Here is a 15776-nt window from a genome sequence, read left to right as displayed (position 1 = left end):
AAATACGTATTCAGACGCATGTGTTCTCCAGTTACATGGCTGGTCAGTACGGTTCACTGACAGTCACAATGTCGACGAACAGTTTGTCGGCAGCTAGTTATCGAGCAAACTATGCCATACACAGTACTAGTGTTACTTAAACCATTGCAACTGTCGGCAGTGTAAGTTTAAACAGGTCGTTATACCGCCGACTCAGTTATAATGGTTTAAGCAACATTAGTACTGTGGCAACAGTGTGTGGTCATTTCAGGATGCCGACATAATGATTGTGGACATTGTGACTGTCTGGAACTTTACAGATCAGCCTGGGAGGGTGTTAATCGAATTGCAACAGCATATTTGTATTCAATACACCATTACATCAAACTCTGCCTCATTTTCTTAGTGGCATCAGTAATCTGAAAAGTCACTCACAACATATTCTGAAGCGGGGAGGTGGACTAAAGCCTTGGAGAGTGATAAAACTGTCATTTTCCAAATAGAGCCTGTAAACTGAGTTAGGAGCTGATTGGTTGGTACTTTATCACTCTAAAAGGGGTAGTGCATCTCCCCCCAATGCACGTGTGCAAAGTGCGCTTAAAATTGGGTCAGTCTGGCTCAGTAACGCCCCTGCTGAAAAAGAGAAGTCACAGCAGGAAATGTCACAGCAATACAACAGAGAGATCACGCACACACAAGTTTGTTTTTTGTTATCAAAGGTGAAATTATTTGGTCCATATATATCAACTTGGTTTCATTCTTCCATTTAACAACCAAATTATTACATCAAAGACGTAGGTGGAAATATGGGTTCAGAACCTCCTTAAATGAAGCTAAAACAAGTAAATAAAACAGGCCAGATCTATGTTAGTTAAAGCAGAGCTATCCCATGTATTGTGGGAGAGAAGGGGGATTTATTTATTTTTTTAATCTTTTTAAAATGAAAAAAAACCTATCACTGTGGCAGGTTATAAAAAGAATGTTTGCATTTTTCCATTTTCCTTGTTTTTTTTCTTTTGCTTTTATTTTCATAAGGCTGCTGCAAAGGATTAATAATCCTGCAGCGTGTAATTTGGCCACCATGGCAACCACAGTCACATAGCACATGCAAAGGTGGTTTGGAACATGCCTCTAAACTCTGTCTGCTGTATAATATAAAATCCTCACCCTTTCCCTCTGCTGTGGCATAGCAGGCTGAGGAGTTACAAGCTCCCATCTGTGTAACTGACAGCCATATATGTATGGTAACCTCCAGGGAGATTTTGAAAAGGAGATTCTGATTTGCGGAAGGACAGCTAAGAAAAAAAAAAGGAATGATGCATGTAAAAAAAAAAAAAAAAATGCACAACTCGCCATTTAAGGAATAGAAAAATAAAATAAACACATTCAATGTGGGATTGCTGCTTTAAATGTAGTTTACATTTGAAATATTATATGGAGATCAAACGACTGAACGATTTTTGACTGTATTAAAATGAATTAAATCATCCAAAACTGACCGCAAACACATCAGATATCGTTATCTGATAAACTGGAATGCTCATCGTTCATCGTCAGATTTTCCTTCAGATATAAACGATTTTTAAAATCGTTATCGTTCGGATCTGAAGAAAAATCTGACGTGTGTATGCACCATAATGAGTAAAACTTGTTGCGTATATTAAAAAAATTTATATGAACATTTTTTGGAGAGTTTACACTTATGGGCTATAGTTACTAAAAGGTTGCTATTCAAAGACACTGTGTCAGCGTCTTCACCCTCAGCATTTAAATTCCTTAACTTTATTCCTTAAATAAAATTAAAAGCATGAAACTTTTAGGTTTCTACACATCTTCCTCCCCACCATATTCTCCATTAATCCTGTTGATCCTAGCGTTAAGACCTTGGAGAGTGAGAAAGTACCAACCAATCAGCTCCTACATGTCACTTTACAGGCTGTGTTTGAAAACGGTCAGAAGCTGATTGGTTGGTACTTTATCACTTTCTAAGGCTTAGTCCATCTCCTCCCTGGGTTCAGAGGACATTGAGTGCCTCCTACAAACCTGCGAGAAGATGTGGCCCATGACCCCTTACCTCAGCAGCCCAACGACTCAAGTGATACCTCAAAAATACCTCTAGACCATACCTCTAGACCGGCAGCAAAAATGTTGAGACCCCTCCATAGTAACACATAGTGTGCGGAGGGAGGTTTATGGAAATAAGTCGGGAAGTTGCGAACACTTGACATAATTTAATAAAGGCACATTAGAAAGAAGAACGTCCAATGCAAAAATGCTTTGGAGGACTGGACAATAGAAAATAATGACAAGTAAGTGCTTTGCTTTTCTTAAAAAAAAAAAACACACACAAGGAAATATTAAGACAAACAGATAAAAGTTGCCTATACAGTAAGTACTTCCAAGAACCAAAACTGTGGTTATAAAATATACAAATAAGCTGGGAAAACCAGTCTCTTTGTTTGTGATTAAATACTAAGGCAAAGTCAGCATCGTTTGCATTTATTTACACAGACACACATATATATACACGTATATATATTAGTGTATATGTAAATCTGCAGCAATTTAGTGTCCCTCCTCTTTTGGACCACGTACAGCATCCTGCTCTCCTAATCTTTCTTGCTTGCCTGTAAACGTTCCTTTTAAATAATAAATTACATATTTGGTAGAAATAAGCATTGGACAAGATCCTTATGGGATTTCACATATAGAAATGCTCAACGTGGTCACTAATGAGCTGATAAAAGGCCTATTTTGAGTAAACAGCCACCTTGGAATACGGAGCAGCTCCATATTTTGTTCATTACTTCAAAGGTTTTTCTTTCAAATTAGTCCCGTCTCTAGAGGGAAAGTTTCAAAACTTACAAAGAGAAGTAAACGAACATGAACACCCCTACTGAGCACACGCAGACCAGTCCAGTGTTGAGAACTCTAGAGACTGCGGGTTTCTCTTCCAGCATTTTTAAACAAGCATCTTCGTCTTCCTCCTCCTCCTCCTCCCCCTTCATTGCTCTTTTATTGCCGGTGCCGCTCTTATAGCCACAGAACCAGTCAAAGAACTTTGAGCATTTGCTCTGGTCTTCCTTACCCAGTTCTGGAGGAAGTTGTCCCATAAGAGCCGCTTGCCCATTAGAGTAACAATCCACCGGTGTCTCGGCTTCTGAGACACTTAATGAGCTTATAGGGTTAGAGTCATCTTTGTATATCATTAGGAGATTTACATCCTCAGTTTGGATAGTCTTAAGATGATCCTCGGACTTCCCATTCGGAAGAACTTGTTTCAGGTTATCATCGGCGCATGGTGAGGCGTTTTTCTCATGTTCTTTATAGGAATCCTCCTTGCTGGCCTTTTCTTTTTTGGTCTTGTTTCTTAGTGCCCAGAATGTAGTGGTTCTGATCTGCTCTTTCTTAGGAGGTTGCGTCAAAAGGCTGACCACGATCGCAATTATACTGGTGATCCAAAACAGAGCAGTAGCTATGTACATGTAGTGGATATTTTTGATGAAGCTGGGTCTGTTATCGGGCAGATTGCATTCAGGGGCACGATAAACAAAGGCGAGAATAAGACGAGTGAATCCCAATACAAAACCCACCATCCCACCATAAAACGCTCCTTGTTCATTGCAGCGCTTCCAAAATATACCCAGCAGGAACAAAGCCGCAACAGGAGGTGTCAGGTAGTCTGCCACTTCTTGAATGTACAGGTACATTTGGCCTCCTTGCATTTCCACAATGATTGGGACCCAGGCAATGCTGATGACCACCATAAAAGCTACAAATACCCTCCCGACCAGCATAAGCTCTCGAGAGGTTGCGGTTTTACGGATAAATTTGTAGATGTCAAGAGTGAAGATGGTACTTGCGCTGTTAAATATAGAGTCTAGATCGCTCATTAGAGCTGCAATCATTACAGCCATCATGAGGCCACGCAAGCCAACTGGGAGGACCTTCATGACTAACCGGGGATAGGCAATATTGGAACACCCTGCTCTGCTGCCACAAACTTCCATGCAGTGCTCGGGGTTAATGCAAGCAATGTCATCCACGAACATTATTCTCGATATCATCCCTGGGATTACAATCAAAAACATTGGCAAAATCTTTAAAAAGCCAGCCATAAGAGTTGATCCTTTGGCGTGGGATATATTTTTTGCTGCCAAAACCCTCTGCACGATGACTTGGTCTGCACACCAGTACCACACCGAGGCTGGAGTCTGGCCCAGGAGAAATCCAGGCCAAGGGATATCTTCATCGCTTGGTTCTCGGAGCATTTTGAGAGAATCTGGTTTCGGTGAGACATGGCATGAGTTGGTATTGGTAAAGTTATAAGTCAGCAAAATAGACGTGATGTTGGGCGTTGCCAGCATGTATTTTCTTTTCACTTCCTCAAACCCACCGATTTCCTTAAAGCTTATAATGGTCAACGTCAGGGCCCCTATAATCATGAGGAAGGCCTGGAGAGTGTCCGTATAAATGACCGCCACTAATCCACCCGTGACGGTGAGGAGAGCAGTCATTCCAATGAGTAATATGACAGACAAATATAGGTTCCATCCCAGAGATTCTTGGATAAACAGTGCCCCTGAATACAAGTCTACAGACAGTTTGGTGAAGATGTACAAAATCAAGGACAGCACTGCGAAATACACTTGGATTCTATGTCCTCCATAGCGTTTTGACAAGTATTCAGGCATAGTGTATACACCGGAACGTATATAGACTGGAATAAATACCCATCCGAGGAGCTGCAGAAGCAACAAGGCGTTCAATTCCCATGCGCCCACTGCGAATCCACTCGCTGCTCCAGATCCCGACAGGCCAATGAAATGTTCACTGCCAATATTGCTTACAAACAGTGAGGCGCCAATAGCTGCCCAGGTCATAGAACGACCTGCCAGGAAATATCCGCTTACAGTACTCCTGTTCGATTTCCACATGGCAAAAAATCCAATGCCTAATACCAGCACAAAGTACAACGCCACTATGACGATATCAGCTGCCTCCAATGAAGCCCTCATGATTAGATGCTTCAGTGTGTTCAATTATTTCTCTATAATCCTTTCAAAAACAGTGCCCAAAAAAAAAAAAAAAAAAAAAAAAAAAGGGTCTTTGTCCTTTAGGTTTGCTCTCTTGACGTTGGTTCCTGCAATATTCGATGCTTATCATGCACGTTTTTTAAATCGACAATTTCCAAAGCCATCGGCTATTTAACCATGGAGTCAGGACCTATGGTAAAGAGCCCTGCAAGGTAGCAAAAACAAAAAAGACAAAGACACAATTAGAAAAAGGTAGTCATTGTAGAAACAATGACACTCGAATTTAAGAAAAATAGGAAAAAAAATAAAAAATTCTACAACGAAGCTCCAGACAGCTAAGAACCCTTGGAGTTGTTATAGCACATGGTGTTTCTACACTACTAGTATCATGAGCTAGTTTGACATACTGTGCAATGACAGCAGTAGGATGTGAGCCACTCAGGGCGAGTGTGAACTTTAAACACAATGTCACAAAAGCAAACACTTCTCGCAGTGTGCAAACTGTACTCATGACAATATGAATAAAGATTATACTTCAAAATCTTTACTTAAGAATGCAACATACTAGGATGCAGGGAAACAGTCATGTTTGTTGAATATCTATAATCTACACAAATGTAAAGTAAAATTCAAAGTACAAATGTAAACAGGTGTAAAAAGGCTTTGATAGGAATTTATATCTACTGTAGTATCCACAATTCTGGAAGCTGTGCACTACTAGCATGATAAAAATAAATCTCTTGCAATATCACATAGAAAAGATAGGGGTCAAATCAATGAGGGACGATATAAGGTTGCACGTTCCAGTGTGATGTGCAGTGTCCACCAATCAAATGGTAGGCTTACAGCATGCATATTCCTGTGCACCCCTTTTAAAGGGCCTATCCATTAGCAGATCTTACTGAAAGACAAAAGATTTATCTTTTGAAAATTCCTGGGGCTGCTGTGACAGATATCGGTCATGTACATGATAGATATTTGCAATAGACGAACGATATTGGATGACATCATTCTGGGAGTGGATTTTTTTTTATGTTTCTGTTCATTTACATTAAACAATCGTTCGTCATTTATCGCGACAGATGTTTCTAATACCTGTCAGCGATAAACGACAATTGACCAACATGTTGGAGAGACAAAAGACCAAAATTTGTCGTCCGCGGGAGTGCGCATTTTTATCGTTCAGAGCCTATCCATTAGCAGATAAATTGAACGACTGAACAATAAATCGTTCAGAATGAACGATAAATCATTCATCTTTCACATTTATCTGCTAAAGGATAGGCCCCTTTAGAGTAATGTAGGGTGTAGTTGCCAGCGCTCAAATCGTCCCTAATTGAATGGACCATGGCAGAAGCATGTTCTTGATACAATGCATTTGTAATTTTTTTGCTACATCGTTTTTGTATTTCAAATATGAAACTTTCTAAATATACTCTTTGCTGAGTGAGGTGTCTGGCGAGTACAGATTGATTTCGGTATTAGTTGCAACAAGGCAATGGTCTGTTTTTGTCTGGGTCTTTGATGACAGAGACTAGCCTGCAAATTCTAAAAGGACTTCTTGCTTTAGAATTGCTCAGAGAGAAATGTCAAACTGGAAACCTCAATGCTACACATGTAGAGTATGTATAGATATATACAGTGCTCCACTTTATAACACCAGCCTGTTACAAAACTGCTGTTATAGCAAAGGGGCATAATAAACATTGGATAACGCAATCCCTACTGTGAATTATATGGATATTAGAAGACATGCAGAGTTCTATAACCATGCACAAGACGGGATGTGGGTCACTTTTATACAAGCTACAAAGATTTCTAATATGCCATCTTACAGTAGGGCTGTGCTTTGTTCATTTCAACACAACGTTTTCCTAGTGAACACTGAGGATTATACAAATATTATTTTACAGCAGTTTACACATATATTAACAGGCGCCAACCAAGTTTAGACAACAGCCTAGCAAGATCATTCGGAAGACTGCAAATAACTTAAAAATAAGTAGACCCCCCCCCCACCAAAAAAAAAAAAAAAAAAAGTTACATTACACATACAGTCCTGTACTTATTGTTGGCGGTTGTAATAAACTTAAAGCCTGCAAAATATAATCTGTACTTAGACGCTTAAACCTCTTTTCATGTCTTCATTAAGAAAGCAAAAAGAACATGAAATAAGGATTAGGCGCTGCCCCTGCAGGGGGAATGATTGCAAAACCTCATGCCAAAATGTTATTAAAATGTACTTGCCAACACTGATAACAAATGGTGTTTCCAAAAGACTGGCCATCCAGGACACCATGCAGGTCCGACAGGGATGAGAACACAAAAATACATTTTTCGACGATTCAGATCATCTAGTTACAAATAACGTGGCATGTTATTGTTATTAACGTTCCTGCAGCCTTCTGGTAACAGAACATGTATATACTGTATATATCCAAGTTGTTTCTAACCCATCTACCTGTGATCTGGTTACCGCAGCTGACAATTTTGTTCGATAAATATTTTACTAACAGTAATAGGGGCACAAGTACTAAGCTCTGGAAAGTGATACACTACCAACCGATCAGCTCCTGTCATTTTTCAAACACAGCTTGTAACATGACAGTTAGGAGCAGAGTTGTTGGTAGTTTATCACTTTCCAGTGCTTAGTACATCTCCCCCATAGTCCTCATTCTAGCACCCTGCACCTGTCACAACCTGTGCGGTTCCCCTTTCCTGCCTGGGGTGTCGCTCCCTGCTCTGGTGCTTCTAGCACACTCGCTAATGCAACAGACAGCTGAGATACAGACCGATGTGCTAGAAGCACCAGGGCAAAGAGCAACACCCCAGACAGGAAAGCGGAACTGCACGGGTAGTGACAGTTGCAGGGTGCTAGAATGAACACTAATTAAACAGTATTATTGATGGAATTACAAAGCTGCTGATGGAAACCTTGTAGCACTCTGCATTATATACATTATCATGCAGGAATTACAGTGTTGTAGACGATATTCCCTATGTCATGTATGATCAAAGTCACCTTGAATACAATTGCTTGTGTGACTATTTCTTAGACATGTGGTAGTGGACATTACGCCATACCTGGCTATTCCCTTTAACAGATAAAGACATTACACCGTAGCTATTGGACCCTAGTTACGTAATGGCTCCCCAAAGAATGAGGCGAACGGGCATCTATTACGTTACATGAACCATGCGGTGTAGTATAGGCTTTTGTTTGTAATGCTCCACTTACCTGTCTGTTGCCTAATATTTCTGCTGCCCCAAAAATTAATGATCAACAGATGGGAAATATATTGCAAGTACAAGGTGATGCTTATACATAGGGGTCAAAGTTTCTTACACGTCATATAATAGATTCCAAAAACAGTCATGCGACAACTGTGTTTTGGGAGGGGTATGGTGATTATTGCAAGTACAGATAACAAACTAGGAGAGAAAAAAAAAAAAAAAAAAAGGTGCTTTGTGGCTGGTATAAAAATGGTAACATAGGGCAAACTATGACAGACAGATCAGATGCACGTTTGCTACAGAGATACTATGGGGCATATCGATCATTACATATTTGCGGCATATTCCCCAAATACACCCGTTTTCGGGGGATATCTGCAAATATGAAGTATCCCCCAAATGTACTATGGAGGGATCGCAAAATATATCTCCGATATCTGCTGCAGCCCCCCCAATTTCCGACAGCAGCCACAACCAACATAGGTTTCTATGGGGGATGTGATGCTGTCAGATTTACCAAGCTACAGAACGCTGGTGCCCGCAGCTTACACCATCTGAAAATGGCGTTGTGCCGCTATAGCCTATGGGAGTGCCACTAGAGCCTATGGGGTACACTTTGCAAAAGTTACCGGGAGATGGTTAGAGAACCCTCCCCCCCCAGCATCGGTCGCCGCACATGCATGGTCTGTAGGCCGTGCATGGGCGGTAGTCCAGCTAGAGGAGTGAAGAGACAGCTAGTGCAGCCAATTCACTCCGAGCACATCACAAGGACGGGCTCCTTTCCTGCGTCTGCTATTAATACATTCGGCTGGTCACATTGCACACTGCAGTGCCATCATGGGCGCTAATATTGTGCGCAGATCGCATTGAAGTACGTAATTATTGGAAAATGGTCCCCTATAGCTCAAAACATATAAATAATGGAGAAGTTACTAATCACGGAGCCAAAAGATATATTCATGCACGCTACATGATAGGGTTACAGATATTGTGAATGTTGTAACAACTTTGGACACAGAAGTGACCGAACTCACGTATTCAAATGTGACGCATGGATATCTCTGTGCCACTCTTGTGTCTTTTATAAATCGTGAGGAAAGGCTCAATTTAAGGGCCCCGATTCAGACCCGCTCGCACGCAGCAAAAGTATGCAAATCCGCGATCGCACAGCAAGGCATCAGCACGTCCACTGTCTTGGCGTGCGATCACGCTGTATATGCAGACGCCCACAAGCCTGTCTTAAGACGCCCACTTGTGCACGTCATCTCCAGGATGTGTATGCAACCATCGGTAACATCGAGTACCATCGAATGCATACGCAGCACTTGTGGTAGACCATACCCTATCGCAAGCACTGCGAGTGATTCAGTGTAAATTTCAGCCATGTGACATGTACTCTGACGCTGCGTCTTAATTATGCACACCTCTGAAACTGTGTTTAGATGCTCACACGCCTGCGTTCGCACCACTCCCCCGTTTTCAGCGACCAAATCCTGTCACCTCCCACAAACGGCCGATCCTGTCACTCATGTTAGCAAGGAGTCTCTACAAAAGGGGCGAGCGCTTCGCGATCGCACAGACTGGTTTGCACACTGCGATGCATACGCATGCGCAGAATGCAAACATCAGCTGGCGGCGTGCGAAAAGCATCCTAGCAAGCGGGTCTGAATCGGGCCCTAAGTCCGTAAAAATATACACTATTTCCTATAACATGAAAATATTTCAACATATCATTGAGTCTCAAGTTCTATTGGTGATAACACTGAATCACCAAATCTGAATTAACGTAACGTTCCCGCTAGGCTGTTTTAGCGGGGAGCAGTGCCCTACCATCCTTCTGGAGGGCAAAAAGCACCCTGCCCTCCGTCTGGAGGGCAAAAAGTGCCCTGCCCTCACAGTCTGCGGGTGCTGTCTTCACCCGCGGGTAGCAGTGTCCGTAGCAGTGTCCCGTGGGTGGGGAAATGTGCAGTGACCCAGTCACCACCGGTGAATAGACGCCGGGTGCATGCGCCCGGCATCTATTCTCCCTGTCAGCAGCAGTGCATGGGGGCTGCCCAGAGTGTCCGTAAGTGCCGGGCACGCCCCCAAGAGTGATGAAAAGGATGACGTGGCTTATAGACACGCCCCCTTTTCAATGGCCACACCCCCTTTTCAGGTGCCTTCTCTAGCTCCGGCGCCCTGCCTGCCGCTGAAGCTGGAGTGAAAACTATTAACGTAAATTAAAATTATCAGTTTCAATGGAAGCAAAAAACAATAAACACATAACGGTTTGTCATTTTGTTGACTGGGTCGGTAAAGTATGTGGGCAATGCCATCTAGCTAACCTGTACTGAATATTAGCCTCACATTTTCTGAAGCAGAATAACAGAGACTGGCATCAGCGATAGAACTTCCCAGCCTGAGCACATAAGAATAGGTTATTGTTCCCCATTTATACTGATCTATATGTAGACAAGAGTGAAAGCTTTTAATGTACAGTATTTCAGTTACATGCGAGACCACAGCTGAACTCCTCTACCCTTTATTCATTGTCCTATTAACCACACCACTCCCCTAGGCAAAACATTTTCATGAGGGACAGAAAAATTTTTTTTTTTTTAATGATCAGGGTATCTTTATTCATAGGTAATGTTACTGTAAAAAGCTTTTCCCCAGTATCACTCTGAAATTATGATTTCAAATATGTAATTATTACTGAAATTATATCAATATATAAATATAAAAAGCTAACGCTGATCCTCACCTCTATGTGGGGAATTCAAGGGTGTTGCACGCTGGGGCCACGATATGGCACCCAATGGAGCAATTCAATTGTGGCTCTATTCCAGCGCGCACAGCCGCCGGCGCTAACATTTTAATTCGCAGCCCCCCGAGCAGAAATTGACGAAGCAACCCATTTCAGCGCTGAAAAAGGAATTTTTGCGGACGCAACAATGTCCCATCGTCTTGACGGGCTGCTATATACACACACACACACTATAAATTCTATATACGTATTTTCCAGTTTGTGTAATAATTTTTCCAGTTCTAGTATATACAATACACTGGGGCACACAAAGTCCTTTTGAACACAATTGGCATTCACATCTTACAGGTGAACTTTGTCTGTAGCCTATAGGAGACTCTACATGCTGTAGACTATACACAGAACTCCATGTAGCCTATAGGCGACTGTACACGCTACAGAGCATGCGCAGAACTCCATGTAGCCTATAGGCGACTGTACACGCTACAGAGCATGCGCAGAACTCCATGTAGCCTATAGGCGACTGTACACGCTACAGAGCATGCGCAGAACTCCATGTAGCCTATAGGCGACTGTACACGCTACAGAGCATGCGCAGAACTCCATGTAGCCTATAGGCGACTGTACACGCTACAGAGCATGCGCAGAACTACATGTAGCCTATAGGCGACTGTGCAAGCTACAGAACTACATGTAGCCTATAGGCGACTGTGCAAGCTACAGAACTACATGCAGCCTATAAGAAACTGTACACCATACACAGAACTGCATGTACCCTATAAGGAGACTGTAGACCATACACAGAACCACATTGCAACCTATAGGAGTATGTACACACTGCTGTCCATACACAGAAGCACATTGCAGCCTATGGTAGGGGGTTGCTGAGCACCTGACAGCAGTTCCGGTTACTGATACAATGTAACTATCACCGTATGATCGCCGCGTGTTATTATGTGATGTGTGCGGCGATGACTGAGGTACAAGTGTCACTCACACACACACGCGATATTTACTAATCATTCCGCTCTTACCCCTGTCACTACCATGCCGACAGCACTCATACATGTACTGAGTCTGTGCACCATGTGCCCTGAGGGCTGGCGGTATGTGGAAATGCCATGCCTGGGTACTTACCTCTGAGGACACGTAGGGTGGTCACACACTCCGTCCTAGCAGCAGGGCACGGGCACTCACACCGGGGTGTGCCAATCAGGGGAGAACACGTTCTCTGCAAGAGACAAGGAAGCAGGCAAATGACAATGGCACTCACCCTCTGCATGGCCTTGAGGATCAGGGCCAGCTCGTATCTGGGCATCTCCCGGCTGTGGCAGGGTGACCGCGGCTTGCTCTGGTCTCTAGTCGGGTCGGGAGGTGTCAGCTCAGCCCAGATACAAGTGAATGAAACCCCGTGTTTTAGCTTAAAGGAAGGACAGAGAGAGAGCTGACAGTCAGTGTGTCCCGCCTTCCGAGTCCTGTGCCTCCCCCTCCCCTTCTTCCCTATGCACAGGCCCTTCCTTCCAGCTGCTGCACACTCCCACCTCACACTACATTATACACACACTTCTATACTGTACTATATTCTTATATATATACTGTATGTATAATACACCCCTCCCTTCCTCTGTATGTACCACCAGGCCCTTCCCTCCAGCTGCTGCACATTCCCCCCTCATACTACATTATACACACACTTCTATACTGTACTATATTCTTATATATACACTGTATGTATAATACATCCCTACCTTCCTCTGTATACACCACCAGGCCCTTCCCTCCAGCTGCTGCACACTCCCACCTCACACTACATTATACACACACTTCTATACTGTACTATATTCTTATATATACACTGTATGTATAATACATCCCTACCTTCCTCTGTATACACCACCAGGCCCTTCCCTCCAGCTGCTGCACACTCCCCCCTCACACTACATTATACACACACTTCTATACTGTACTCAGTGCCAGATTAATGTCCACATGGGCCTGGAGCTGAAATTCATGAAGGGCCTATTGTGTGCCGCTGCAGGGTGTGTGACAAGTGCTGCAGTAGTGTGACTGGTGATGTGGGGTCGTGACCAGTGCGGTGTAGGTGTGGTTTACATAGGGATGTGGCCTGTGCTGTGGATGTGTTTAGTTCCATGGAGGGCATAGCTGGCGCCTACCTTCAACCTTGTGAAAGGATGTAAGCTGTATGGTCTGCCTTACCTTGTGTGCTAGAATAGTGTAGATTTATAAAACAAAAAAAGAAATCCAAAACTATTGGCATATTTTTTCTATAAGTGTTATAAAAATGTCATTATATAGACAGACAGACAGATAGATAGTAAATTGGGAGGGTACACACTTAAGGGAACCCAAGCGGGTATAGGGCCTGATTCAGACCCACTCGCAAGCGGCTGTCCGCTCGCAAGTGGGTCGATGGTGTGCACTGCGCATGCGCACGACAGAGGGAGCTCCGTCGTGCGCATGCGCCAGACACGACGAGCGAAGGACTTTCCTTCGCTCGTTGTGTCTGATCAAAGGGGGCGTGCTGTCGATGTTGATTGACAGCACGCCCCCTTTGGTGGGCGTGCCGGGGCGTGCCTCCCAGACGGGGGCGTTCCCAAGGGAACGCCTACCGTCAGAAGCCGGCCCACTGACATCACTAGTGATGTCAGTGGGAGTGATTTTGGCTCTGATAGAGCCAAAATCACTCCGGGCCTTGCGGTTGAGAAACTCAACCGCAGGCTCCGGCTCGCAGTGGCGATGGTCAAGACCATCGCAGCCATCAACCTGCACGCTCGTATAGGCTGTGGGTGGTGACCCACAGCTATACGAGCGTCCAGGAGGACGCTCCATAATTATGGAGGACGGCCCTCATTCAGAGCGTGCGCTCTGCTCAGAGCGTCCAGCTCTGAATGAGGGCCATAGTGTGGTATGTTGAAGGGAAGGTTAGGGTTAGGCTGTGAGGGGAGGAGGATAGTGTTAGGCACTAGGGAAGGCTAGGGTTAGGCTGTTGGGGGAGGATAGAGTTAGGCACTGCAGGGAGGGTTAGGAGCTAGGGAGAGGTTACAGTTAGACTGCGGGGGGGAGAAGGTTAGGCACTACAGAGAAGGTTAGGACAGGGGTGCACCTCTCCAGAGTCCCGGGTCCGCTGCAGTAGGGCTGCATAAATCACCTAGAAAATGGGAAAATGGTCACCAGCCATTTTCACGGTGTTTTGCGTATGCGCAGTAGTGAAATCACCAGGAAAATGGCAACTGTGCCATTTCCCCAGTGACATGCACAGTAGACTCTGGGCACAGACTAGTGCCCAGAGTCTACTGCTGCACTCAGTGCGCTGCCAGCTGCTGGGGAGAGAGGAGGGGACCTGTCGCCCTTTCAACTCTTAATACGCCCCTGGGTTAGGTAAAGTGTGTGTGTGCTGTATGTATGCAAATATAATGTGTGTGTGCTGTATGTATGCAAATATAATGCGTGTGTGTGTGTGCTGTATGTATGCAAATATAATGCGCGTGTGCTGTATGTATGCAAATATAATGTGCGCGTGTGTGTGCTGTATGTATGCAAATATAATGTGTGTGTGAGTGCTGTATGTATGCAAATATAATGCGTGTGTGTGTGTGCTGTATGTATGCAAATATAATGCGCGCGTGTGTGTGCTGTATGTATGCAAATATAATGCGTATGTGCTGTATGTATGCAAATATAATGCGTGTGTGTGTGTGCTGTATGTATGCAAATATAATGTGTGTGTGCTGTATGTATGCAAATATAATGCGTGTGTGTGCTGTATGTATGCAAATATAATGCGTGTGTGTGTGCTGTATGTATGCAAATATAATGCATGTGTGTGCTGTATGTATGCAAATATAATGCATGTGTGTGTGCTGTATGTATGCAAATATAATGCGTGTGTGTGTGCTGTATGTATGCAAATATAATGTGTGTGTGTCCTGTATGTATGCAAATATAATGTGTGTGTGTGTGCTGTATGTATGCAAATATAATGCGTTTATGTGTGCTGTATGTATGCAAATATAATGTGTGTGTGTGCTGTATGTATGCAAATATAATGCGTGTGTGTGCTGTATGTATGCAAATATAATGTATGTGTGTGTGCTGTATGTATGCAAATATAATGCGTGTGTGTGTGCTGTATGTATGGAAATATAATGCGTTTGTGTGTGCTGTATGTATGCAAATATAATGTGTGTGTATGTGTGCTGTATGTATGCAAATATAATGTGTGTGTCCTGTATGTATGCAAATATAATGCACGTGTGTGTGTGTGCTGTATGTATGCAAATATAATGTGTGTGTGTGTGCTGTATGTATGCAAATATAATGCGTGTGTGTGTGCTGTATGTATGCAAATATAATGTGTGTGTGTGTGCTGTATGTATGCAAATATAATGTGTGAGTTTGTGCTGTATGTATGCAACTATAATGCGTGTGTGTGTGCTGTATGTATGCAAATATAATGCATCTGTGTGTGCTGTATGTATGCAAATATAATGCGTGTGTGTGTGCTGTATGTATGCAAATATAATGTGTGTGTGTGTGCTGTATGTATGCAAATATAATGTGTGTGTGTGCTGTATGTTTGCAAATATAATGTGTGTGTGTGTGCTGTATGTATGCAAATATAATGCGCATGTGCTATATGTATGCAAATATAATGCGCGTGTGTGTGGTGTGCTGTATGTATGCAAATATGTATGTGTGCTGTATGTATGCAAATATAATGCGTGTGTGTGTGCTGTATGTATGCAAATATAATGTGTGTG

At 43.3% G+C, this 15776-nt stretch overlaps 2 protein-coding genes across 2 annotated transcripts in view; both read right to left on the bottom strand.

The window, feature by feature from the left end:
• Positions 1-12506, bottom strand: part of MRPS6 (mitochondrial ribosomal protein S6) — a 45424-nt gene extending 32918 nt beyond the window's left edge. The window contains exon 1 of the mRNA XM_088461663.1: positions 12269-12506. Coding sequence (XP_088317789.1) covers positions 12269-12313 — 45 coding nt within the window. The 5' untranslated portion in view covers positions 12314-12506. The remainder of the gene's footprint in view (positions 1-12268) is intronic.
• SLC5A3 (solute carrier family 5 member 3) lies at positions 2196-12785 on the bottom strand. The gene is made up of 3 exons (XM_088461662.1): positions 12744-12785; positions 12133-12226; positions 2196-5220 (listed from the first exon to the last, which is right to left on the bottom strand). Exon 3 carries the CDS (start codon positions 4995-4997, stop codon positions 2841-2843), a length of 2157 nt encoding a protein of 718 aa, XP_088317788.1. The 5' UTR covers positions 4998-5220; positions 12133-12226; positions 12744-12785; the 3' UTR covers positions 2196-2840.
• Positions 12786-15776: the final 2991 nt, after the last annotated feature.

The sequence above is a fragment of the Taudactylus pleione genome, unplaced genomic scaffold, assembly GCF_031769625.1.
Source record: "Taudactylus pleione unplaced genomic scaffold, aTauple2 ptg001086l, whole genome shotgun sequence".
Classification (NCBI taxonomy): domain Eukaryota; kingdom Metazoa; phylum Chordata; class Amphibia; order Anura; family Myobatrachidae; genus Taudactylus; species Taudactylus pleione.
Note: the sequence above shows the minus strand (reverse complement) of the source record. Positions and strands in the feature narration are given on the sequence as shown.

What these genes read in the sequence shown, in the direction of transcription:
- SLC5A3 (XM_088461662.1), bottom strand. Translation starts at nt 4,997, where the DNA reads ATGAGGGCTTCATTGGAGGCAGCTGATATCGTCATAGTGGCGTTGTAC.